The 26,037-nt window shown below is 37.3% G+C and overlaps 1 protein-coding gene across 6 annotated transcripts in view; it reads left to right on the top strand.

The window, feature by feature from the left end:
- Positions 1-26,037, top strand: part of LOC106631497 (uncharacterized) — a 98,376-nt gene that overhangs the window by 19,857 nt on the left and 52,482 nt on the right. For 5 of the 6 annotated variants that reach the window (XR_003562270.2, XM_055706609.1, XM_027812863.2 and 2 more), the window contains exons 11-27: positions 2,821-2,973; positions 4,273-4,417; positions 7,549-7,707; positions 8,426-8,544; positions 9,612-9,893; positions 10,902-11,057; positions 11,515-11,699; positions 12,492-12,674; positions 14,035-14,126; positions 14,299-14,468; positions 15,701-15,860; positions 16,942-17,021; positions 18,244-18,424; positions 19,632-19,787; positions 21,738-21,871; positions 22,850-23,008; positions 24,116-24,296. Coding sequence is in view for 5 of the 6 variants with exons in the window: in XM_055706609.1 (XP_055562584.1) it covers positions 2,821-2,973; positions 4,273-4,417; positions 7,549-7,707; positions 8,426-8,544; positions 9,612-9,893; positions 10,902-11,057; positions 11,515-11,699; positions 12,492-12,674; positions 14,035-14,126; positions 14,299-14,468; positions 15,701-15,860; positions 16,942-17,021; positions 18,244-18,424; positions 19,632-19,787; positions 21,738-21,871; positions 22,850-23,008; positions 24,116-24,296 (2,695 nt within the window). In the remaining variant the exon portion in view is untranslated. Of the gene's footprint in view, positions 1-2,820; positions 2,974-4,272; positions 4,418-7,548; positions 7,708-8,425; positions 8,545-9,611; positions 9,894-10,901; positions 11,058-11,514; positions 11,700-12,491; positions 12,675-14,034; positions 14,127-14,298; positions 14,469-15,700; positions 15,861-16,941; positions 17,022-18,243; positions 18,425-19,631; positions 19,788-21,737; positions 21,872-22,849; positions 23,009-24,115; positions 24,297-26,037 lie in introns of those variants that run through there. The other variant, XM_027812867.2, reaches the window with a different exon arrangement.

Genomic DNA, 26,037 nt, shown 5'->3' with positions numbered 1-26,037 from the left:
CAACAAGTAAAACCTATCAGCATGGGTGTTCCTGTGTATTTAAAAAAGGGAAAATCTCGGGCCTTCTGATGAAGCAGGCTTTTTAGTGTCGATGAGTATGAAGAACACCCATCACTCCCCAGTGAAATGACATGTTGATGAAAGTTTCTTATTTCTGTGTTGATTCAAATTCATTTGCAGATAGTGTTAGCTGTGTTATTGCTGGCTAATAAGATCTGCTGAGTTACAGTGTTTCAGGCTGTAAATCAGTCATGATATTGGGAGACTAACAGGAGTGGAAAATTGTTCTTAGCTGCTTTGTGTGATCTTGAGTTAGGAGTTATTCGTGTCACAGTTCTGGGGCTTTTTATCTTTAATTGACATTTGCTGCTGAAGAAATATCTTTATATCTTCTCTTTGGTGATGTATTTAAACAATTGATTCTTCCTTATCATGCGTAGAAAACAGACATACTGATGACAGCGTATTAGATAACAGTAAGAGCCCAAGAGCTAAGTCTTATCTCATATATTTGTGTCTCTTTAATTTTCCAGTGTGCAAGCTAAACACACAGGATTTGTATTTTTTTTCATGCAGTGTGAGCAGTCTGTTCACTTTTAATTCTTACCCCATTTATTGAAGGAATAACTTAAAAAAACAGATTTTATGTATTGGGAGCCTTGAACAAAATTTTGATTAAAAAAAACGGAAGACATTCCTTTGCTGAACTCTTTTGTCTTCATGTTAGCCATAGAATCGTAGTTTCTCTGTGTGTTTTCAGTTTCTTACTGTGTGTTGTATGAAATTACCTAGTTAATTTTGTTAGAATTGAGATTTTGCATGGTTTGGGGATGCATTACTCTCATTAGACAAAATTGCAGTAGATAATGTGTCTTTTAAAGTCTGTGCTGTCCATTGGAAAGAAGCATCACTGCACTGGTGTTGAGTGGTCTCGAGTCTCTCAGAGGTGCCTCACTGGTCTCTATTGAGCTCTTAGAAGTATTTCAGAAAATCAAAACAGCCATTTAAATTCCCAAAAATGGATGCGGAGTGGGATTTTCAAGAGAAGCTTTGATTTCAGTGTTGCTAACTGATTATCGGTGGGGTTGGTATGGTTGCTTGAGCATCTGCTCTCTCCCTGCTTCCACTTACATCCGTTGCTGCCAGCTGGGTGAGGAGAGTGCCACACAGGTGGTTTCAAGCTAGGATTGTGCTGCTGGACTGGATGCCTATACATGCCAGTTTGCTAGCAGTTGACCAAATGAAGCAAATGTCTGTTCAGTTTATATTGCAATCTTTCTCTGTGGGGAAGGGCTCTAATTTCTTGGCCCTACTGTGGTGGATTAACCCTGGTAGGCAGCTAATCGCCACGCAGCCACTCACTTACTCCCCCTACAGTGGAACAGGGGAGAGAATCGGAAGGGCAAAGCTGAGAAAAAATATAAAGACAGTTTAGTAAGTGAAGGACACCCCACCCCACCCCGGTCCCAACCCAAAGCCCACGCAGCAAAACCCCAAAGTGATGCAAAAGGAATTGCTCGCCACTAATACACTGGTACCCAGCCAATTCCTGAGCCCTGGATACCATACCTTGGAATCACCCCCACTCCCTCCACACACACAGTTTTATTGCTGAGAATGCCATATTGTTTGGAATATTTCTTTGGTAAATTCAGGTCAGCAGTCCTGGTAGTGTCCTCTCTCAGCCTCTTGCCCACACCCAGCCTACTCCCTGGGCAGGTGGGGTAAGGAAAAGAGAAAGCCTTGACTCTGTGCAAACACCGCTAAGCAACAGTTAAAACTCTGTTGAGTTATCAACAGTGTTTTGGTCACAGATCTAAAACACAGCACCATACAGGCTGCTATGAAGAAAATTAACTCTATCCCAGGCAAAATCGGTACACCTACCATATTGCCTGTTTTAATGAAAATTTTGCGCTTTTTTAACTCCTTTTTTCTTCCAACAAATCTGATTAAAGTTAGCCAAGAGATTAGTAAATCAAAACAGGGAACTGATGAAGAGGATCACGCTGAGAAAGGCTACCCAAGTCTGAATAGCTTCTTGAAAACTTCTGTAACTTACTGCTGAAACACGGTTGTCTGATGACTGAGGAGCTGCCGCTTGAAACTCAGCAGCATGTTGCAGTGAGTGAGTGTGCAGATGTGTGTGGGAGATATCTTTGACTATGACAACTTCACTGAGTATGCAGAGCAGAATAGGAGAGACCTCCCACCTGATATCTGGAACCAACAGTGAATGGAAGTCTTTGACCCAAACAGTTATGGAAGGTTTTTTAACATTTTAACTGTGCTGGCTTCAGTATAGTTGTTTCTAGAGGACTGTCCGTAAAAGGGGCGTCAGGCACCACAATGCATTGATGTCCCTGGGCTCTAAACTTTAATACAGAACTTGTTATTAAAATTTTATTTATTGCCAGCAGTAACATGCTCTAAAATGGCTAAACATCTGTGAACAAAAGGGTCAAAATACTAAAGTACTTGAAAAACTTCTACTGTACAATAAATCCATGACCTGCTATTACATTGCGACACAGTTTCTTTTGAATGTTTTGTATTCCACCAGGTATAAGCCAGATTTTACTTAGAAGTGCTATATAGCATTAAACCAGCCATCTGTATTCATGTGAGTCTGAAGCCATAGTATATTCTCATGCTGAAGCCATAGTACAGCTGGTACACTAGGGGCTGCAGTAACCCCCCCAAAATGATCAGGGATCATTGTAAACAGAGAATTTTGCACAGAAAATATTAATGCAATAAAATTTCATGTACAGCTGACATGTGGAGAATTTTTTATTCTGCCTTGCTTTGTATTTACAGATGCAACTGGTGTTAAAAGCCATTGGAAATGCAGGACTGGCAGCAGCTTCGTTAGTTCCTGTTTTGAGCTTGTGTGCTTCCCTGAAAAGTAATCCGATCGAAATTCGTCTAGCCGCTATCCAGGCTTTCAGGCGCATTCCCTGTTCTGTCAGGGTAAGTGATTTATTGCCAGCAGGTGATGACTGATGGCTTTCTGGCACCGTCCCAGAGTTTTGACTTTCTGGAATAGTTATAAAATGTGCAAGCAAATAAAGGAACAAGTGTAAACGTGTCTTCAGCAGAGCTCCTCTCCTGCTGGAGAGCTTAGCAGGACCACCCTCATGAATGGACCTATAATATGCTTTGCTATATTTGAAGTAAGACACCAGTGACTGAGGTAATGTTAATGTCTTCTTAAACAGTTACTTCAGTTGGGTGGCTTACGTCTGTGTGGATTATGGCTGAAACCCCACAGTACGTGATTTTCCCTGTCATCTGTTTCACTGTATCATTCTGTGAGATGCTGCGTATTAATGTGAGAAATTGTTGTGACGTCACAGTTAGAACATTTTGTTAATGGCTTAATAGAACAAAACACAAAACTTATTTATCTCACATAATTTGATACTAAAAAGAATAGCAAAGCCAGGATTGCTAGCCTCGGAAAAGCTGGCAGTGCTGCTGTGGAAGAACAAGAGGTTCCACATGGACTTGCACTTGAAGAAGCATCTTCTTTTGCTTTTTAATGTTTAATCGCAGCATGATTTGGTGTAATCTGTTCATTCTGTAGTTATGAAGCTTGGTGTTGCTCCTTGAACCTGTTGAAAGTATGAAGTCCAGTTGTTGTCATACACCCCATCATTGTCTAGCAAATGAACTGCTAAACTGACACCCTGTGGGTGGACTGGGGGTGTTAGATGCTAATAGAAATGTTATTAGTATGTCACCAACATCTTAATCCCTAGCAGTTCACCAAACAACTCATACGTGTTGATTCCCCAGGAAGTATTGAAGAGAATAAATTTGTTACAGTCCTACCCTTTGATTGAGACCAGAAGTAATGATTGTAATAGCCTGTTAACAAAAACATAGCCATTGTTGTCTGTGCATTAGCTGTGGCATGTGTGAAATACAATAGAACAACTCTCCCCTGTGGTCAAATAAAACCATCATTAACAGGAGCACTAGAAAGTGAGGCTCTGTGTTGCAGATGGTCCTGAATAAATTAATCAGTACAGAATTCAGGTCATAATGACAGTTTGTTCTGGAAATTTGTGGATAAGGTAGAATAGAGAATATGTGCATACATTTGTATGCATGTTGCATGAAGTGACTTTGTCAAGTGTAAAGCAATAGCTATCTCTTTCAGAAAGAAAAACTCATGCACTGAAAGCGCATACATAAGGTCTTTTAGGGGAGTAAATAATAATTGTCTTTTTCTTTTTTGGTTATATTTTTATCTTTTTCTCTTAGAATACTATATTAGTTCAGCTGTACCAAGCAACTGGCGAAGATGTGGAAATAAGGATTGCTGCTTATTACATCGCAATGAAATGTCCACATGACGAGTTATTTGAACAAGTAAAAAAGACTTTGCTGAAAGAAACATCCAGTCAAGGTAAGCCAAGCAGCTACTGAAGTCTTACACATTCCTAAATGATACTTCAATGTAACATTTATGTTACAGGCGTAAGGGTTCCAATCTGCCTTAATTTTTATTTAATCTTAATACTTTGGAGGTTGTTTTTAAAAGATTGTTTGTATGATTGCCACATTTTGTATTGGAATTGTGATACTGTCATTTTAGCAATGGTCAGTAAGGAGTGACTCTTCACAGAATTAGTTCTCCCTACTGGCAACATTTCATTAACTGAATGCTCTTGAGGAAGAGATGCATGTAACGTCTCTGCTGTTCAGTGCATTTGACCTACAAATGGGTAACTGCGAATTATATTTCATTAGGTTGAGAAAGAAGCAAATGGCATAAAAAATATTGCAAGCGGCAGGTATGAAGTAAATGATTTCTTAATTACCTTTCTAATGCTTCTAAATTCCACATTTATGATTTATGTGATGTAATACAAATATTTATCATAAGGACTCGCTACCATGGTTTTTCTTTGGTACTGTCCTCTTTTGCAGTTTTTTACATCAGTTTTGATATGGTTTGATATTGATCACAGTATTTTAAAGATAGCATTAGGCAGAAACTAAGCAGATCTGAAGACTGCAAAGAAAGGCTTATTGATTTTCATTTAGATGATTTAAGATACCTAGGAACTTTAAGGCTTCCTGCACTTTAGCGTCAAGGCTTAGTGGGAGGTACTTCATCACTGTGCCAGAAGTGATTCTTCAAGTCAACTTAAAGTCCTCTAAGGATCACAGTTTGAGAGCTGTGGATCTAGTGGCAAAAAAATGGCATCAAGAAACTGTTTATAACACAAGGGAGAACCAAAATATGGGAGCTGGGACATGTTGTGTTAGGAATGTTGTGAAAAGAACTTTGTGAGGGTTGTTAATTGTATATCCAAATGTATAAGAGCTGACTGTCAGTGTAGCAGTCATTTGGCGAAAAGGTTAGCATAAATATGCCTTAATTATTGATAATTTTTTTTGATTTATGCTTCCTGATTTTGTGGTTCCACAATCAATTATTGTCCGATCTGAGCCAGAGTACTGATAGGAGAGACTGAATTGAGAACTGACACAAAGCAGAAAATCTTCTAGACTCTGTTTAAAAATAGTCATTTAAGTAGCTTATCTGAATGAGAAGCTGTTTTGGGGTAGTATGAAATGGAACTGTAGGTTCTATAAAAGTATAGAATCCTATCAGCGCTTTATTACCGAAGCACACAGATGTTTAAGCTGATCCCATATTTTGGGTGAATGAGGGTTTTTTTCTAAATGGTTTCACCACATTCAACAAAGTATGCATCTAGACTAATCCTTTGCTTTTAAATCTGTCAAGAGGAAGCAAACATGAAAAGGGTATCAAGAAGATCGTTTGCAGGCAGATGAAAGCAGGCTCTGTCTGCAGTCTGATGTGTCTGGATCATAGCCAGTTCTGAACGTGAAGCCATGTATCCATTTTATCAGGATGTTATGTCCAAACCAGTATATCCTGCAGCGATTATGAGTTCAGGCTAAGCATTGTGTTCACCTGATGATGTGGCTTGTGGTTTGGAGGGGGCTTGTTCCCTTCTGCTTAGAGTTCATACAGAGAGAAATTGCATCAGCCTGCAAAATACTGTGAAGGTGTACCCCGGTGACTCTCCTCCATGTTGCTCCATGCAGAAAAAAGAAATGGATTTATGAGAGAACTCTAGTAGTCCATGCAAAATGTTGTATGTTTTAAACAGTTTATTGCAGTACTCATTAATTTTGTTAATTTTCTTCCTTTGTCTTCAGTTGATGTAACACCTTAACGATTCATATAATAGACTTTTGAGTAACAAGTGCTTTTGAAGGCATAGAGCTCATAGTAGTTTTTAGTTGCCACATTCAGAAAAAGAAATATGAAAAAAAGAAGTTGTATTGTGAAAAATGCAGTTGTATCAGTGTTCAGTGTCAGTGCATTGAACTGGTGCTGGAGCCTAATATCTTTTACCTTCAGGAGAAAAAAGCGCCTTTTGTAAGAACCAGGCTCCAGAACAACACATGGAAAATGTTTGCCCCCCACAACGCAGTGCGTACATGGCCAAACCATGAATCAGCACAGTGTAATGCAGAAATATTAATTCTGAATCACAACTGTTTAACTGTATGTGCTTTTTTTTTTTTTCTTTTGAAGTGCATTTGGAAATGTACATTGCACAGTATAGGAAGATTTTTTTTGTATTGGAATGATTTGTTTGTTGTATGTAAATGGAAACTTTATTGCCAGTTTTCTCTTACAAATTCTGCAGTGTTTTTGCCAGTGTTCATGCAGGGTATCTGATTTAATCATAGGCTTGTAGAATGGTTTGGATTGGAAGAGACCGTAAAGATCACCTAGTTCCAACCCCCTGCTATGGGCAGGGACACCTCCCGCTAAACCAGGTTGCTCAGAGCTCTGTGTGTGTGTATATGTATATATGCCTCTCTACATTCAAAGTTGCTTAATGCTTACCTTTAAAAGGCTTTGTTTATTCCTGTTTATAGTTGTTAACTGTTATTTTAAGATTTTCATGTGCTTTCTGGCTATCCCAGACTTAAATTATTTTTTTTAATGTTTCAGTACACTGGGTCAGTGATTTTTCAAGAACAAAATGAGTGATGCTGCCAAAGTTAAAGTTTAAAATCATCTTTTAAATGATTCTTTTGCATCTGTTCTCCTAAGAGGGAACAGAAACAGTCCAATAATATTTGAGCTGCACAGCCTGCTTCTAATGTCTCTATTAGTCATGTCTTTTTTTTAAAAAAAAAAATTTTCTTTGAATTTAGTATAGAAAATCCTTTTCAAACAGTAAATAACCAGGTTAACCTTGCCTGCCTAGGTTATCTGAGAGGTGCAAATGCAACTAGGGAGTGAATGACCCCTCATGTCATGTTGGAAAGAAGAAGACAGTATTTAAATAAGCTGACTACAGTAAAGATAGATGCATCAGACTGATTTTAATTGGTGCTGAAAAAGCATTAATTCTTTTGGGTCAGGGGAATGGTTTAGGGTTAATTCTGGTATAAATAAATAAATAAAAAGGTTGCCTGTATCAGTTTTTAAAACTTTTTTTTTTCTCTAATTTCCATATGCTTTTCTTCGTTTAATTTAAGTGGGCTCCTTTGTGTGGAGTCATCTCTCTCAGCTCCTGGAGACAGATGATCCACTGAAAGAGCACCTTAGAGATTCTATTCCTGATGAAATCCTTAGCAGAGATTTTGACCGAGAGACATGGAAATACTCCTCATACTCGGATGTCACGTTCCACTCAGGTATGTGGTCTTTTAGAACTTAATGCTTTGTAGCATATGGATTATTAAAATCCCATGTGGCTTTTCTGGTCTTTTACATCTTGCCCCAGAGAATTTTAATTTTATAACTTAGTAGTACCCAGATATGCATATGGAGGCTTGATTCTTCTCTGACCTTAATTGGAATCTATCAAATGTAATTCCAGCAAGCCAGATACCATGTAAATTTGCCTTTCGTGAGAGAGGAGAATAAGAACCAATGAACTTTTGACATGACTTTTGTGAACATCAACTTTTGACTCCTTCCTTCGTGAGTTTCCTTTGCAGCATCAGGGGATTGGGATGTAGGGTTTTTTTACTCCTGATTCATGTGCTTTCCTTGGTATAAGAAAAGATTCAGACTCATTCCTTCCTGTTTTACTACCTGTTCATAATTTGTTTTTAGCAAAAATGCTAGATAGTATTTTTCAGAGTAACATTCTGTCCATCTATTCTAGTGCAGTTGTGTACGATATGTATGGTAAATGCTCTTCTTTTAGTGTTAGTCAGATAAGAGGCTTTTGGTAATGTCCATTAAAGTCTTTGCAATACTAAAATGTTAAATAATTTCAACTGTTGACAATGTTTTATTCACTATCTCAATGAGCAGAGTTGCAGTTTCCCAAAGAACGATGAGATTTGCAAAGTATATGAGAATAGCTGTCTCCAAATGACAGACATCTGATATTTTCTATTGCAGCTGGTGCAGGTGCAAATATGGAAGCATCGGTGGTCTTTTCTCCTGCATCTTTTCTACCACGATCAGTCATGACAAATTTGACTGTTCACCTTATGGGGCAGGCTGTAAATCTACTGGAGGCAAGTTTATGTATTATTTTTTTTCCATCCTCCTTCTCAAGGGACACTTAGTGTTTTGAAGTAAAAAGAAATATTTTCTATTTTCCCATTACAGTTTCTTTAGCAAGGTATGCTTTTCACTGCTGCAGCAAAGTTGCCTCAGACTGTTTCTCCTTTGTGTGTTAGACCTAGTCATAATAAAACCACTTTCACTCTGATAGTACCATACACTAGCCAAGTGAGTTATATTTAGCTCTTGTTGATTCACATGAAAGATAAAAGTCAAAGCTTTCTGAGACTGTTGGTCTAGCTCCTGTTTAGGATAGTAAGATTCCTTTGGTTGACTTACAGTGGAAAATAGATGGGCTTGGGTACACCATTCCTTTAATACAGTAGATAGAGTTGTGTATTCCTAACTGAGGTCACTGTTTTAGTCCCGTTGAGCATCCAGTGCCTGGGATATTTAAATGGCCTGCCTGCAGTCTCATCATCTTTACTTGTGCCTCTACTGTGCCTCCAAGAGAAAGCAGTGTTTGGCATATGGACTCTATTGCAGATAAAAATGTGTATGTGGAGGAAAGAATTAATGTAGCCTTCAGATGTCAAGTTTAAGCTTGCAAGGGAACAAAATATGTTTTTCAGTGTTACATATCCTGGATTTACATGTGTTAGTAATACTATTTTAGTCAAACTGCCAAACGTAATCTTATTTCAGGAGCATTAAAAGGCTGTACTATTGTTTTCCAACCAAAATACTGATTGTAACATGCTAAAATATCAGTAGCTCTAACTGTCCCATCATGGTGTAAATGAACCAGTATCTGAATAAAAAAGGATTTTTATTTTGTACAGAGCTTCACATAATCAACAAACTGAAGAGTTTTTACTGGAAAGATTTAATACTGAAATATGATGCTGCATTAGGTAGGATACTAGACTTTGTAGACCACTGTGATCTTGTATGGCAAATCTGTACAAAAAACTAAAGGTTGCATCTGGATGTATTTTTTAAATTTCTGCCTATAGACCTGGATGTGGCTTATGCATCCTCATTGTCAGGCATTTCAATGCCGTATGCTTTCCCCTAGGTTGGTGTACGGTTAGAGAATGCTGAAACTTTTGTGCAGAAGATTTTTGGGCAGAAATCTGCTACTTTCAGTGACTATTTTTTTGCAAACACTAATGAAAGAAACCCCAAGTCCGAAAACCCAGTGGAAACAACAGGAAAAGTCAAGCAGAGGAAGCTGACTTCGAAGCGATACAGCCCTGCTGATCAGCTTGTGACCCAGTCTGGCAAGCCAAAGTTGAGAAAAGCTTACCAGAATTGTCCTGGTAGAAAGTACAGTAAGATGAGTGAGTTAGTCGAAAAGGTAACTGACTATGTGGATCTTGGAAAAATTAATGGCGTTCCCCAGGTAAACTTAGGGCCCCATCTAGTGCTGGGCAATGGCTCTGTGTTACTCTGACTCCTTTGCATAAAGCATGTGTGACTTGTTCCGCTCACTTGCAGAGAACTTAACAGCTGCATAAAATAAAAATCAGCAAGGAGTCACATCTTCAGTATGTCAGATTTTATTGTCTCATAACAATGACTCTCAGCCAGGAGAATATGTTGCCTGTGTTTTAGGATTCCTCTCATTATTTTGAGCTCTGATCCTTTTTATAGTGCTGTTCTTTTGTCTGTTGACTTCCGCGGCACTGTAAACAGCTGCTTGATGTTAAGTTCCTGCGTCATGCTGTTTGTGTTGTGACTTCCTAGTTTGATGTTGAATGTTACTTTGTGAATTTACCCATGTTTGGAGAGAGCTATGTTCTATGTATATAACAGGAAGGCTTTAGGAATTTACTTCAATTGGTGATGTCTTGTCTGGAAAACTTGGGGACCACAATTCATTTAGTCTTAGACCATCTCTCTTCTTGGGACTCATCTTAGAGTTTCTTCTTAGAGTGTAAGCTCACATGCATGTTGTGTTGCTTTTGTATTGATTCACAAGGAGGGAAAAAGCAAAATTTTTACTTATTAGCAGTTTATTTAGCAGTCACAGCACCCATAATGTATTAATTTAGATTGTATTTTTCAAAGCTTCATCTGTTTGTGGGTATGTGTTGCAATACTTCTTTTGCCCCGTTGTCCTAGGACTAGACATCAGCTGTGTTCATAGTGAAAGTCAGCTTGTGTGATGTGGAGCTGAAGTTTAGCTGGAAAGAACAGATACTAATCCAGGGTCTTCAGTGGTCTTGAAATATTTATAAAAGGGAGCCTAATGTCTGTTTACTAATAACATAGTCTGCACTGAGGAATTGTTCATTATGAGTTTGAAAGGAAATTAATATAAACATCGTTATTTTCCTGATTTATTTCTTTATCACATTATCAGTTCACTGAGAGAACAGTGAGAAAGGAGGCACTGAGATGTAAGCTAAGCATGAAAATCTTTGGAAATGAACTTAGCTTCTTGGATTGTGAAGATTTAAGGAAACAAATGAAACATTATTCTTTAAGTCTGGCTGCGTTGGCTGTTAAACTTCTGAAGGTAAAAGGAACCTTTTTTTCTATTTGAAACTAAATGCCTTGAGAAACTACTTTGACAGATATATAAAAGGTACAAAATACTACTTACTGTTTCTAAACTGAACTCTAAAAGACACCAGTATATATTTGGTTTAAACAGCATTCAGCACATGAGGCAAGGATTTGTTCTGTTGTCTGATGGTTCTTAGCTCTTGCTTTTCCCGTTCAAACTGATCCATGCTTAAATGAAAAATAATTCTTTCTTCAACTGGGGTAGGACTAGTGTCTAACTCATGCCCTGGGCAGATGCATGCTTTGGGCTGCTTTCTACCTTATTTCCCAAATCAGCTCAATTAAAAACACTTTCACAGCAGACAAACGCAGTGGATAGTTACATCTGGAAAAATTCTTGGAGGCTGACTTTATTATGCAAAATAAAATTCTTTTTTTGTTTGTTTGTTTGGGCTTTTACACCATAGGGGCAAGAGGTCCAGTTTAATAAAAGGATCAATTTGGCCACTGAAGAATTTCAGTTTCCAGCAATTTCAGGCTTTCCTGTTCAGCTGGCAGTCAATGCCTCAGCAGCAATTGACATAAAAATCAAAGGGAATGCAGATTTCAAACAGCAGTCCAATTTCTTTCTGAATGGATATATTAAGCCAAGGTAATAACAGCTGCAAATGTGTCACACATATTCCTGATGTCAAGTAACAGTTTCTGACATGAAAGTTTTGTGTGAATGTCTGTTGTAATCAGTTAGGAGATTCCTGAACAATTCAAGCAGTCATCAGCCTTACACTGCTGAATAGTTGCTTTGCTACAAGGACACCAGTGGTTTCTTATCCTGCCTGTCTGATTTTGACTTCTGTTGCTGTGCTTTTCCAGTACTGTTTTAAGCTGACTATTCCTCATTATCTCTAAATCAAATTCCTAAATGCTTGTATGCAGATGATTTTTTTAATGCTTTGCCTGTTATGAGGATGTCATTTTGGATTTTTCTCAGGGTCAGATATAGTTACAGGTTGTAGATCTACAAACCAATGGATGATTTAACCCGCTTTTTCATTACCAGGCTATTGTAGGTTTTTGTACGTACTGAATATATTTACTAAGCTACACTAAATGCTGTATAGACAGGGATACACTTACAGCATGATACTTAGTCCTAATCGCTTTTCCTTTCCTGATATTTCATGATGAAGTATGGATTCACCTCCCTTACTTAGATTTAGTTAAACTATACTATAATTCACATTAGAAAGTGTATGTCTGTGTACATACAATTTTTTTCCAATTATTTCCTGAAACAAAACTCATGGTTTTAATCCTAGAATATACTGTGTTATAGCATCAAACGCTATGTATTTATTGAAGAGGATGAGCAGCCTATGGTTTAAATTAAGTGCTTTAAAAAGAAAGTGCTTTTCATAGAATATGTATCTGAATCTTTCAACAGTGCATTTGTCCAGCTTTCTGTCCAGATGGGAACTGTGGGGGCTCTGGGACAAGCTGGCCTAAGCTGGTTAACAGGAATGAGAACATCTACTAGTCTTGATGGGGGTATCCAGGTGAAAAAAGGGCAAGAGCTCAAAGTTTTCTTGAACACTCCAGAAGAATCTATGGAGATAATTAATTTCAGGTAAGATTAAGAGAGAGAAGACATCTTCCTAAGATAGTAACCACGATAACTTTCTTGAATCAAAACTTAACTAGCAGACTTATTAATAGAGCAGAAATATATTTTGGCAGAAAACAAATTTTCAGTATGACTCATAGTCCAAATCTGTCATTCAGAAGAAAAGGGGAAATTACTCTGTGCAGTTTACATTGTTTACCATACATTCAAATCAAAGCTAATGATAAAAGTTTTAAATGAATTTTTTGATACTCCCCTCTTTTCCTACTGAATGTCATAGAAAACTTTTGTCGTCACTGGAACTTAAGTGTCCAAAGAATCTAGTTCAGGGTATTAAAGTGGTGGAGGAAAAGCTTAGCATTAATTCTACAGATGGTATTTAGCAAAACACTGGAGTAATTTGGAATACAGTACTGACAAGGTGTACTCATACCCTTTTAGTGAGTTCTTAGGTTCTTTAATGTTAGGTAAAAGTTACATTGTAAAATACTACCTCAACAACTGTTGGGTGTTATGCAGATTAGTTGTGTTAATGCAAACTAGGCTTTTTAGCTCATTGTTTTTTTCTGCTGGTTTTCTTTTTTCTTTGGATTTCTAAATTTGATAAAGTCCAAATAGAGGGCACATATTGTAAACGACATGTCAACTACATGTCTCTTAGACATGACAACAGATGAGTGAAATATTTACAGTATGTGGATTGTCGTTCTGTTGTATTTCTCTTGATTTGGGATGTTGCAGTACTATAGGATATGCAGTTCAGAAAAGAGCTAAAAGGCTCAGGACTTTGCATTTAAACCATCCATTCCCTTAGGACTCTTGGAAATTTACTGATTTAATTCTGTTTCTGTCAGCTAGAATGGATGACAGACCAGAGTGAAGGTTGGAGTAATTACAGACCTGTATGTTGTGCATTATTTGAACAAAAGACTGACTGTAAAGTCATTGCATTAACTCTCTTGCTCCCATCAAGTGCAGAGATCATGACTCTTGCACAAGCAGCTCAGTGAAGTTCTGGAACTTCAGACTGGAATGAAACTGATGCCCATACGTAGCCTAAGGGGCAGGGGACTCTAGAAGCCAGGAAGGGAGTGGAGTTGCAATAAGCTGACCATTGCCCAGAACAGAGAAATCTGATACTGACTGTGAAGAACTGTAGAAGAATCTCAAGATAGTGACAGATTAAACATGGAAACCATGAATGAAAATTGGTGCTAATTAGTAGAAATGTAGTCTGACCTTAGCAGAACTTAATCTTTCTTGGTTTTACCATTTGGGAGAAGATGGCATATAACTGAGAATTTTGTTTAAATATTGCTGTAACCTTAGCATAATTGTTTTTAAGTTAAATTCTTGGTTGTAGCTCTAAACTTTACTTCACAATGGTGGATGAGACAGAAGATTTAGATGTTTTCCAAGACCACACAGAAACCAGATCTTGCACTGGGGAGGAAGGTGAGTCTAGCTATAATGCTTGTCTTAGAAATCTGATCATTCAATATCTATAACAGATCATTCTAATCAGTAGACATTTTGTCTATTAGTTCTGAAAGATCTTCAGTGCAATGTTCATTTTCATGTTTTCTTTGTTGTTCTAACTGAATGTTTGACTGTTGTCTTCCACCAGTGTCTGAGATTATTGGCTGGCAGCTGTGTTCTGAAATGTCATATCCTGACTCAGCCAATGGTTTGGTTTTCCCCCTTAATGGACCTTTGAGAGTGGCTGTCACATTAACTAAGCAAGACAGAGGCCTGCAGCAGTATGTTGTGGAAGCTGCGTATACCTATATTCCTCAGGTACCATTATGGCATGCTTTAGTTTGGCTTCAGTTTTAGTTTATTATGCTGATGAAAGAATGGCAGTAAGTACCTCAGTACCATATATTCAACTTAACTGGTTTTCAAGGTCTACATTATTGTTATTTCCATGCCCATTATAGTGGGAAAATAATGATGAAACAAATGACTGATGCTGATAGCAGGTACATACTATTTCCATATACAAACCAGTGTACATGAGTATCAAGTCATTTAGTTAGATAAGACTGATAGAGCTGGAAGTAGAGACCAGGATTTTTGGCTTGGTGCCAGTACTATACAACCTGGCCTCATTTTGATGACTTGTTTTCTTTGTGACAAAAAACCTCAAAACCCAAATTGTTGATTTACATTAAACACCTTGTTTGAAAGTAGAAGTTAGGCCCCAGTGAACCCACTCCAGAAGGGTGTCAATTTTAATGTTTGTTTGGGCAAGCCCAGGGAAGGAATGGTTTTCAGCTTCTGTGGGACAGTAAGAATTTATGGCTTTGTCTAAAATGATAGTTTAGGTGCTTAACAGGGGCAGTGGCTAGAGTCTTAACTTCTGTCACAGCCCAAGTATGCTGCTGGACATGAGATAATTCTTTTTACTGGGAGACAATTCGGGCTTTGGCTGTATTCAAACATTGCTCAGTATCTCTACGATGGTGAGATAAAAGCAATAAGCAGAGTAACATCCCTTTTTCTGACTTTCTCAAACAAAAGCTGCAAAGGGAAAAGGCATTTTCTTCTGCCAGAGTATCTGACATCTGTAGGCAGGGCAAGGCTGAAACTGTCAACTAAGGCACACACTGCAGGGTCATGGCACTGTGTTGTACTGTATCCCGCCGCTGACACCAGAGTGTAAGGGCTTAAGGCAGCCCTGCCAAAATCTAGTCACTTAGGCCTGAACTATAGAGCTTGAATTTGTAACTGGAGGTGTGGTCTGATTTTCCATAAATGTTGGCAGGATTCAGTGTGATTTCAGGAGAAGGTCAGTGTGCTGTGAAATTCGAGGTGTTCAGACAGTGTTTCCCAAGACAAACACTGGACAGGGAATGGAAAGTGCAGCCTTGGAAAAACAGAAATTGCTTGCTGAAAATCTTGTAAAGCAGATAGGTGAAAAATTAATGTAGTAGTGAAATTAGCTGTGATGATGTGATGTAACTCAGTGTGGTAGACTGTTTTGTAAATGCTGTGCCAATTGCAAATGTGGTTATCCTTTCTTTCAGGAGAATTCCTGGATCCCAGATGAAGCTGTCCTTCACTTCTTCATTGGGACTCCAGAGTCAGATTTGAAAAGGGATCTTGGTGTTGACATAAATTTTAGTGTACCACAGAAGAAATTCAGAATCCAGTTTATGCAACCTAAGAAAAAAATTGAGATTGATGGTAGGTTTTTCAACTACAAACCAGGTCATCAGTTAATGTCAGTTAGGAAAACTTAATCAGAATTAACAGAGAAATATATTTCAGTCAATAATCTAATGCTAAAACTACATTATTGTGTGATAGCCATTCAGTTTACTGCTTTAGGTAACACTCATTCCTGGTGGTTTTTGCATCTTTGTTAAGACTGTTATGCACAGTCAGAGGTTCAGTACCTGGTTCACAAACTCACATTAAAGAGGAAAGCTGTTATCAGTATAGGTGATGTTAAGGCTAAGAAACACAGTGGAATGTTCTGTAATCTTTTAGGTATGCTAAACTGGCCTTACTGGTCCTAAATTTAAGTTTGCTATGATCTGTTAGTTATGATATGAAATTACTTGTTGCCAAGTCAGTTAAGTATTGACTATGATATTGCTGTGCATTATAATTTAAAAGTAACATTTCAATCACAGTGTACATAGAAAACAAAATCGGCTAACCCGCTGATGAAATAGAAACTGAGAGATACATGGTAATAATATAGACAAGATATTTCAGCCTCTTTGACATGCTCGTCAAGTGACACTTTGTTTTGTTGTGAGGTATTCTACCCTATCATGTTTAGAATTTGTCCCTCCAGGTGTGGTGGTTTTGGTTGGTTTTTTGTTGGTTTTTTTTTTCCAATCCTGGTTATTTTCAAATGAATTTCCTGGAAGATTTACCTACACTGCGCAAATCTTTGTGTGCGCTGTGTTCTGAGCTCATGAAATGTCTCCACAGCACAACAAAGCTTACAAGTTTTAACATAGGCCTGAAGGAAGCGTTTAAATCACTTCCAGAACTAAGCTGGTTTGATGGAGACAGCTTCATTGTCTCTTGTCAATTAGTATTCTCAGAATGTCCTTTCAAAATGAGATGGGTATTCTGAGGACACTTCAATGCCTTTGCAAACGCTATTTCCTTTGCTCTGGTATTTACTATGTTTTTTCTTTGTAAACAAACTGTTCACAACAATGGCAAACTATCGTTTGGGTACAGTTTTATGAAGCATCACTGAACAGCGTATATCAAGAAAAAGTAAACAATTTTGTTTTTCTCCAAGGGAGAATTGAGTTTTCTAAAAATTCACGAATTGGACACCTGGAGCTGATAGTAGATGACCAAGATGTGTATTATATTAAGGTATGTTTTCAGGTCATGACCTCTCATACTAGCATGAATACTTTAATAAAAGCACAGCAAAGAAAGGCAATAAAAAACTCACATACTGAAAAATAGTTTTGGGGGCAATTCATCAGAGAAATTACCAGTTCTCTTTATTAAATAGTTTTGAGACAGACTCAGTGTTAAATTGCTGTGTTTTAAGAGCTTTTGAGACATGGCTTCTGCAAGTAATCTAAAGCAATTTTTTCACATTCAGATGTACTCAAAACCTTTGGTTGCTTCCAGTGTTAGGTCAGTAGAGAAGATCACATTGACTCCTGTGGGCTTTGACTTATTATCTGCATATTCAGTCATGCAGTTTTTCAGACCTGTGTTCTGACTGTGCATAAAGACTCTTGAATAAGCCTAGGCTAATTTCTTCACTTTTGTGCACTCTATAGATGTAAGAATCAATGAGATACAGTTCTTTACATTGCAGAAATTGTTTTTGCATTTTTTTGAAGTCCTAGGGACTAAGCAAGAGAATGCCAATGTCTGAACTCTGAAATGAAAAAGCAAACAAAAATGCATGTAGGAGTTTATCACTGAAACCCTACTGACATTTTTGTTTATATTCCAGGACCTGAACAATTTTTTCATTATCCAGTTGATACCTATAGCAGGATGACATTTTATGTGGGCCTCCAAAGCCAGTTGGTTTTAAATACACAGCATTTTCCTACAGTGAGCACATTATTTAACAGATTATTTTTTTTCTAGAGTAATATTTAACAAAGACATTTTGGATGTTTCTCACAAACCCAAATGCTAATTAGTGTTGCAGATTGTTGCATTTGCATCTAGTCCAACCTAAATCTAGTTACCTCTGTGAGACTGCCAATATTTTGAGTAACACCATATTATTTTTTGGCCCAGGATTGTAATGTTCTTAGTGATTTCAGTCACTGCTGAAGCTAGCAAGATGTGAAGGAAATAGCATCTCACACCACTGTGATTTTTTTATAACTGGAAAAACAAATCTATCCTTCATCCCCATTATTTACTAACAGCAAGTTTTATGGTCAGCAGGGGTGAAAGGAAGCTTGTTGGGTGTATAGGAAAAAAATCTCATTTCTTCCTCCTTTCCTCTCATTTCTGAAATGCCCAAGTTTATAGTATTGTTTTCTCAAAACTTAATCAATTTGTACTGTTGAGTGGCTTGGGTTTTGGTTTTGGTTTTTCATTTGTTTGTTTATTCTAGGGTATGACAGATTTGCAGATGCTGAGTGGGGAGCAGAGATTCCTGACCCAACTGGAGGTAAAGCTGATAAAGCAAAGCAGTCCTATCATTCTGTCAGGAAACATCACTAAACAGCTTGGCAAGAAGATAGCTTTTTCAGTATCCCTGAATAATTTATTGAAGGATGCTGCATTTCTTTCAGGTTAGAGGACAATAACTATTTGCCATGTAAAAGTTCTGGAGCCCTTATATATTAGGGTTGCCTGACTTTGGATACCTATTTCTAAAGTTCCTTTGAAATTACTAAGACGGCTTTTTAAAATTATTATCCTTGTTAAATTAGTACTAACATGTATTTCAGAATAATAGGGGTTATAAAATAAATTGGTTTTTAAGTCTGGTTTTAATTACTGTTGAAGAGAGTGGGAAAAATAAGATGTAAAGAATCACTTAACAAAAAGATGCCAAAACAATAACAACTTTTAGAATATTTTCTGGCTTTCACTCTTGGTTGCACAAAACAGTGCAGAGACACACATATGTCACTAAGTGTCTCTTAAGACCCTTGTTCTAAAAATCCTGAAGTCTTTTTTTTTTTTTTTTCCCCACAAATATGCTTTAGAGAAAGATAGAAAGTGTCAGAAAGAGGGCTTTATTATTTGTATAACATCAGTTCATTAAAACTGATGTTTAATGAACATCAGTTCATTAAAAGGTGAATTAATACAGTGGAATAAACCAGTAAGGTTAGACCTTAAGTCTAAGGCTCTTATGTTTTCCTTAATACCTTCTTACTGTAGTCTCCATGTGGTAAAGGCATTAAAATGTCACAGCATTATGCAATATTTTCAAATAAAAGTAAAATGTAATGAATGCAGAATGTCAGTTTGTTTTTTGGGAGATCATCTTCTGGTGAAATTTTCATCCTTAGCTTTCATATGGATTGCCAGTGTTTGCATCTGAAAATGCTTCTGGTCGGATTTCAAACTCTTATCCCCTGAGAACTAGGCTGCACCAGTCCTGTTGCAAAGCCGCAGCCTTGCTTTGACTTAATGTAGAAGTAAATATCCACATGTTCATATTAGGTCTTAGGTAATTAAAAGATCAGTCTGTTAGAATTTATTTCCTTTTAGAATCAGCTTTGACTGGATTAATTTCACTAAACTGTAAGCAGTATCTGTGAAATGTGGTCTGCAGGCTGTATATGTAGTCATATACATATGAGAGAAAGAGACTGAATATTCAGTTTTTTTTTTTTTTTTTACTGCACAAGGAGTACATCATGGGATTCCTCAGTCAGATGGGATGAGACTGAATGCATTTGTGTGTTTCCCACTGTCGTATTCCATTTACTAGCTAAAGTAACTTCATGTTCTACCACTTTATAATCACTTCTACTCTTTTTGTAGCATTTCTGGAGAAAAAGGTTGATGATAAACTGAGACAATACTCATTGGAAGGGGAGACTTTCCTTCCAGGTGTTCTTGGAGTTCATGTCATTGGTCTTCTCCAGCAACGTGAGGGCTCGTGGTCTCATGGTTTGAGGATAAAGCATGGACTCCTAGGTACAGTAAAAAAGAGGGGAAGTAAAAACATTCTGTTGGTCTCATTTTTCAGCAAGCCAGTAACTTGTATGACTAGGACACTCTCTTAACAAGAAATATTTCAGTTGATTTTCAAACTGTGATCTGAGGCCTAGGACAAGTTTCTCTTTTCACTTGGATAAACTTTACGCTTTGAGTCTGCATATAAAAAACAATTCGTTTTTTTAATGTGCTTTTCACAAGCATGTCCAACATTTAATTAAAAATCACTACTTCAGTGGGAATTGCTCCTAATTGTTGTTCTCAGATGTCTATGCAAAATGAATAGTTGCATACATACGCTTAAAAATATGGGGGACTGTTTCTAGGAAACAGTTGGCTGTGTTCTTGTGGCTGCGGTGTATGAACTGCATTCATTTTATTGGACAAAGCAGGAGAACATCATTATATCAGAGTATTGGATAATTCTAATAGCTAGTCCTGATAGCATTTTAGGGTGATTGTATATGTAAAGTATGTTGCACATTCAGAGAGTATGTAGCAATATCACTAGTGTGAAGTTCTCTTAGACCTGCAGAGGTATGACCCCATAATTTTGCTGAAAATGGCATGCTGATCAGAGTATTTTATACACACAAACAGAACATACCTGAACAATTAAAACAGTATTAGGTGATGCTGAACTATAGCTATGTAATTATGAAATTATATCAAAATACAACTTAAGTTCTAAGTATATAAACCCAGTTTGACAACTGTTCTGCCTGAAGTGGTCAGCAGGTGAATGCTTGTAGAAGTGCTGAATTTAAAAAAGAAAAAGAAAAAAGTAATCTTACTCATTGGTTGAAACTTCACATTCTTTATTTTAAGGTTTTTTCTCCATGACCACAAGGGCTAGAAATTCGTTATTGCTTTTTGTTTAAGATGTAGCATCATGTAATATCGTGATGTTGGGTGCTGAGTGGTTACAGAAAACCATCAAATATTGTGAGAGCCCAAGAAAGCTGTGAAGGTTGATCATGATTAGTTTATAGTCCTTTTACTTAAAAGAAATTTTACCTAAGTAATAAACTTAGTGCCTGCTTTTATTTATTTATTGCTTCTGAAGAAAAAGTGAGTGAAAGAACACGGCAACATGGTAAACATCTACAGAGAGCCTTTGCTTTTCTTAAACAAAATTGGCCTAAATCATTTGATCATTTTCATTCCACTCTTAATACAAAGTAGCTGTTTCAAATTGTCTGAACTTAGAAACAAATTTTAATAATGTAAACAAAGCCCATGTAAAGCCTATAACACCATTGTTCCTAGGACTTTCATTTGTAGTACAGCTTGTGGGGTAAAAAAATTTGTAATGTCTAACTGATTTTTTCCAATGTTTTACAAGTTATTTTGTATATACAGAGTGTCTGTAGTTGGAAGTGCAAAGCTATTGATTGCTGTTAGGTTGGACTTACCTGAACTTACCTTCCTGCTACACGTGTCAGAAACAGTGTTTTGACAACAACATTGTAGTCTGTAAAATGTGTCTAGATCTAGAGCAGATAGAGAAGATAATTCTTGAGCTAAACGTCATGGTAATGCAGATATACCAGTATTGGTACCAATCTTCACAAACTTTGGTCAGTACTTTTAGGTTGCATAACATACTGCTAGACCTTTTACATGAATTAAATATCTACTTGTCTTTTACTTTTTACTGGGGTAGTGCTTTTATTTAAATAGGTGTAAATCACTTACCTAGCAAATATGAACTCGCTGTTCTTAAATGCACGTTCATTAAATGTGTACTTTCCTTTGGATTCGTAGGATAAATCAACAGGTATATATCTGTAAAAATAGACAAATCTCACTTTTAATGTTTTTGAAAAATAGAAATCTTGAAGCCAATACTGGATTTATACTAATAACATTTTGAAAGTTCAGTTCTGATTTATTTGAATGGGTAACTTTGTGATTTAACTTGAACAGGAGAGGCAAAAAACCTTCATCATGAATGCAGTACGCGGCAAAAGATTAAAGTGGAGACAGGTGCACATGGCATGTACAAACTTGATATTGCACATGAATTTCACTGTATGCAGACTCCGACCTATAATCACAAGGTAGAAATACTGACGAAAGCACTTGTGTGCTTGTGAGCTGAGTACGTTTGTGTCACTCGCATACTGAGGGGCTTAGAGCAATGTCCAAGATACCATTTTTGGATCAGTCTTCTCATCTTGTTTCTCTTTGCTTTCTGTGTAGACAAAGATATCTTGTCAAGTTACTAATTTGTGCAGTCCATTACATCTGTAAGTGATGGAACTCTCCAGTGATGTCATTTTTAATGTCTTAATTCACAAAACTTCTGCAGAATGTTTGTTACAAAAATTTTTGTTATATATAAAAAATAGTATTAATAAGTATGTGATTTATCTTGTTCTGTCCTTTTAACTAAAAGTCAGGAACTCTCTTTGCTTATTCATCAGAAGTTTTATGTCTGGAAGATAAGGCATTTTATAATGCTTTGTATTAATTTTCTGGTTCGGATTTGTATGCGTAGAAATTTCAGTGTGTGACCCTTTCACGCAGAAAAGCAGATCTGTTTAAAATTTCTTGCTTCAGAGGCAGCATGAAGGCAAAGGCTAATGTAAAGGCAAATCACCGTTAAAACTGGGTATTTGCTGCAGAACAGAGTTCTGGCTGAAAAATAAGCTTCTGAATTAAAGGAAAATTTCAGATTTGCTTTTGGTCTAAGTTGGACTGAAGCCAAGAAGTGTTAGGATTTCCCATGAAGCAAGATCTTGCCAAGCTTTGCAGCTGCATGGTGAATCCATGTGAGGCAGTCCATCAGGAGTACTTGATTCCAGTAACCTTAGATTTTGAGAAAAGTTGTTTGACTGGCACCACATAGACAAAAAGTTTTGGGCTTTTACACTGAATTTATATCTTTTGATGGAACATGATTTTTCTGTGGAAAATTGCTACCCTTTCTGCTTTAGTCTTGCTTGCTACTTGGGAATATTTCTACGGGCAGTTAACAGCAGTGAATAAAAGTGAAAGCGTGGTTTACAGGAAAAAAGTGGTTTTCTGTTCTTTAGGTTCATATGAAACATGAAGTGAGTGCGTCTTGGGTTTCCTCTCAGATGGAAGTGAACTATGGGAAACACTGGGATGAAATAAACAACAAGAAGAAACTGCTGATCAGCCAAACATTTAAGAACAGTTCCAGTTCGTCTCTGGTCAACTATTTCATGGAGGTAATCATGATTGTTGAAGAGGAAGACCTTCACTTCCAATATTTAACAGACAAACTAAGAAAAAATTTAGGATAAATTTATTTGTTAAGACTTTTCTTTCCTGTGTTATGTATTAATAGTGTAAGTCAGATATTCAGACCTAATAAGTTTGAGTGAGGTAAGGTTTTAACCCAGGCACGTGTTGGTCACTGACATTTAAAATGAGCAAGAGAAAGCCAGTAGATGAATTTTTCAAATACTAAAAAAATTTGGGTGTATTGCGGTCTGAGTTTTTCACAGAGTTTGCACATATAAAATGATGGCAGAGATTTGTGAAGGTTGCTTTGCTCTCACATTGTGGAAGGAGGGTGCAGGTTATAACAACTCAGAATATTACTGCATTTGGGTGAAAGTTGGCATGGAATGCAGTAGCTGAACTAACATCAGACCCGTTATTTTTTTTTATTATTATTATTTTTTTTAATAAATTGATTTCTACCCTGGATCAGTAAAAAGCTTTCCCTTGTAGTAAAGTATAACTAAAAGCCTTAAAGGCAGTTTATGCCTTCTTTTGAAGTACATTCTATGGGCTACAAAAAGAAAGAAAATAATTATTTGTATGGGCATACCCTGTTGTCCTTTGTTTTATTTGTAGAAAGTTCTTACAGAAGCTAAAGAAACAATTCCTATAGATTTTTGTGTTATTTCTTAGAAGTTTCAGATCTTCTGTTATTGTCTGAGAATAGGTAATAGTTTTCTGAGGTGGGTTGTTACTACTATATTTCCGTAGGGGAGTACCTGTAGGCATAGAATTTGCCTGTGGTCCCAGCACAGACTGACCTAGAGTTACAATCTTTTTTTTTTTATCTTTTTCCCCCAGCAAACTAAATGATTAAAAATTGGTGGAAATCTTCTGGTTTGAATCTCCAGTAGGTGTAACAAATGTATATTAGAGAAATTGAAGTCTGTAATTGGTCAGCATGCATGAAAAGCTCTAAAGTGAATGGCAGAAGTGCAGAGCAGAGGCACTACCTGTGACCTTCCTGCTACTGTGTGTGTGGAATTAGCCTAGATGAGCCTGAAGATAGGATCATGTTTTTATTTAAATTTGCTTCACTTGTTTTCCAGTTTACCATGCAAGTCCTGGAAAAACAGGTGAATTATAGAACCCAGCTGCAGCACTCGCACAGCTCTCAGGTTTATTTGCAGAGCAGCACCAACTTTGAGGTGCAGTATAACAACCACGTGCCATTTGTGGCGGGACTGCAGTGGAAAGACGCATCCAGAAATGGCCTGAAGAAGTGGGAAGGTGAAGTACCACAAACCAATTCCAGCCTGTGCTTAGAAAAGCATGCCTTGAAAGTTGTTGCTGGTATTTTGTGAGGTGGTTTTGTGTGAGTGTAACAGGATCATAGAAATACTGGTTGGAAGAGACAGACCCTGAAGGTTATCTAGACCAGCCTCCTGCTCGAATCAGGACTGTTCCTAAAAATAGATTACATCTACTGGGGCTTTGTCTAGCTGTTTTTGAAATCTCCAACTTCCCACAGCCTAGCTGGCTAGCCTCTCCCCCCAGTTTGTTAAGCTCTCAAAGTGCAATTTGTGGCCGTTGTCCCTTGTATTGTCTGCTTCTTTTGAAGGGTTTGTGTGTTCCTCATCTTTGCCATTTACTTTCAAGTTAGCTATAGGCAGCTATTAAATTCCCCTGGTCCTTTGCCAGACTTAACAAGCCTGGCTTCCTTTCTTCTTGTCACAGGTCTAGGCCCTTTATCATCATAGCAGCCCCTGCTGTAGCCTTTCTGGTTTCTCACCACCCACCTTGATCTGGGTGCTTCAGCACCAGATCCAGTGTTGCAGGCATAACCTCTCCTGTGCTGTGCAGGGTGGGATAGCTGTCTGATGCCATGCTTCTAATGCAGACCAGTAACGTCCTGTTAGCTTTTGACTGAGATAACTGGCCAAGTAGTGAACCATGTTTTAAAAAAAATCCTTTGCTCTAGAAAGCGATGAAGTTAGTTTTAAGAGCCTTAGAAAATGGGACACTGAGCAGAATGCTGATAGTGTATTTTAAGCTATAAATTAAACACCTGTGTATATGTATGGATATTTTTTTAAAAATCACATTTATCTTAGACGTTTTGCTTCATGAAGTACAGCAGGGAGCAGGCCTTTATAATAAGAAGAAGCTGTATTTTACATTTTTAGAATTCTTTCCCAAATAGGGGTTAAGTTACAAGTTGTGTGCCAAAAATCAGTTTTCTGCCGTTTGGTTCTGAAGATGGATTGAATGCCACTACTATTTATGCTTCAGTGGATAAAGCTGTATAAATCAGGGCAATGACTGGCTGAATGCGTACTGAATTTGCTTTTGAGACTTATTTTTTTCAAATCTAGTACACACCATATGTGTGAAAACTTGGATCCTTATTAATGCAAAACAACTAGCTTAATACAGTGGTCTGAATTACTGGATGGTTTTTCTGCTTGTTAAGGTGAAACAAACTAAAGTTAGATTAATTCTGAAGTTTTAAAAATTTGGAGATTACTTTGTGAGTGTCTGTCATAAAATAGTCATGAGTTACTGAACTGTATCACAAGTGAATGATATGATTTGATAAATAACCAGCAAAATTTCAAGTCTGCTAGTGAAATTTCTGCAGCTTGTCAGATATAAACATTCTGGGCTGTCTATAAACTAGTTCCCAGAACAACCTACAAATCTTGTTCAAAATGTTTGTGTTGCAGAGTTAAATTTCTGTGTTGGCATCTGTCAGAACAGCTTTGATTTAGGCCATTATTATAATTATGTGAATAATGGTTACAGACTTACAGTTCAGGTAAAGATCTCACGTTTTGTTGCAGATCATGCAATAGAACCCTTTCCTGGTGCCATCTGGGTACTGGACTTCATAAATTTCCATTTATTAGCAAACCTCCCTATGTGTTAAACTGTGTGGTATGTTATGCTAGTGAAGGACATTAATTTCATTATATACCATCCAGGGATTTTGGCAATTGGAAGAGAATAGGTTGATAGTAGCATTTTAGCC

This window comes from Falco cherrug, chromosome 4, assembly GCF_023634085.1.
Source record: "Falco cherrug isolate bFalChe1 chromosome 4, bFalChe1.pri, whole genome shotgun sequence".
Taxonomy (NCBI): domain Eukaryota; kingdom Metazoa; phylum Chordata; class Aves; order Falconiformes; family Falconidae; genus Falco; species Falco cherrug.
This window is presented reverse-complemented; position numbering and strand designations above follow the sequence as displayed.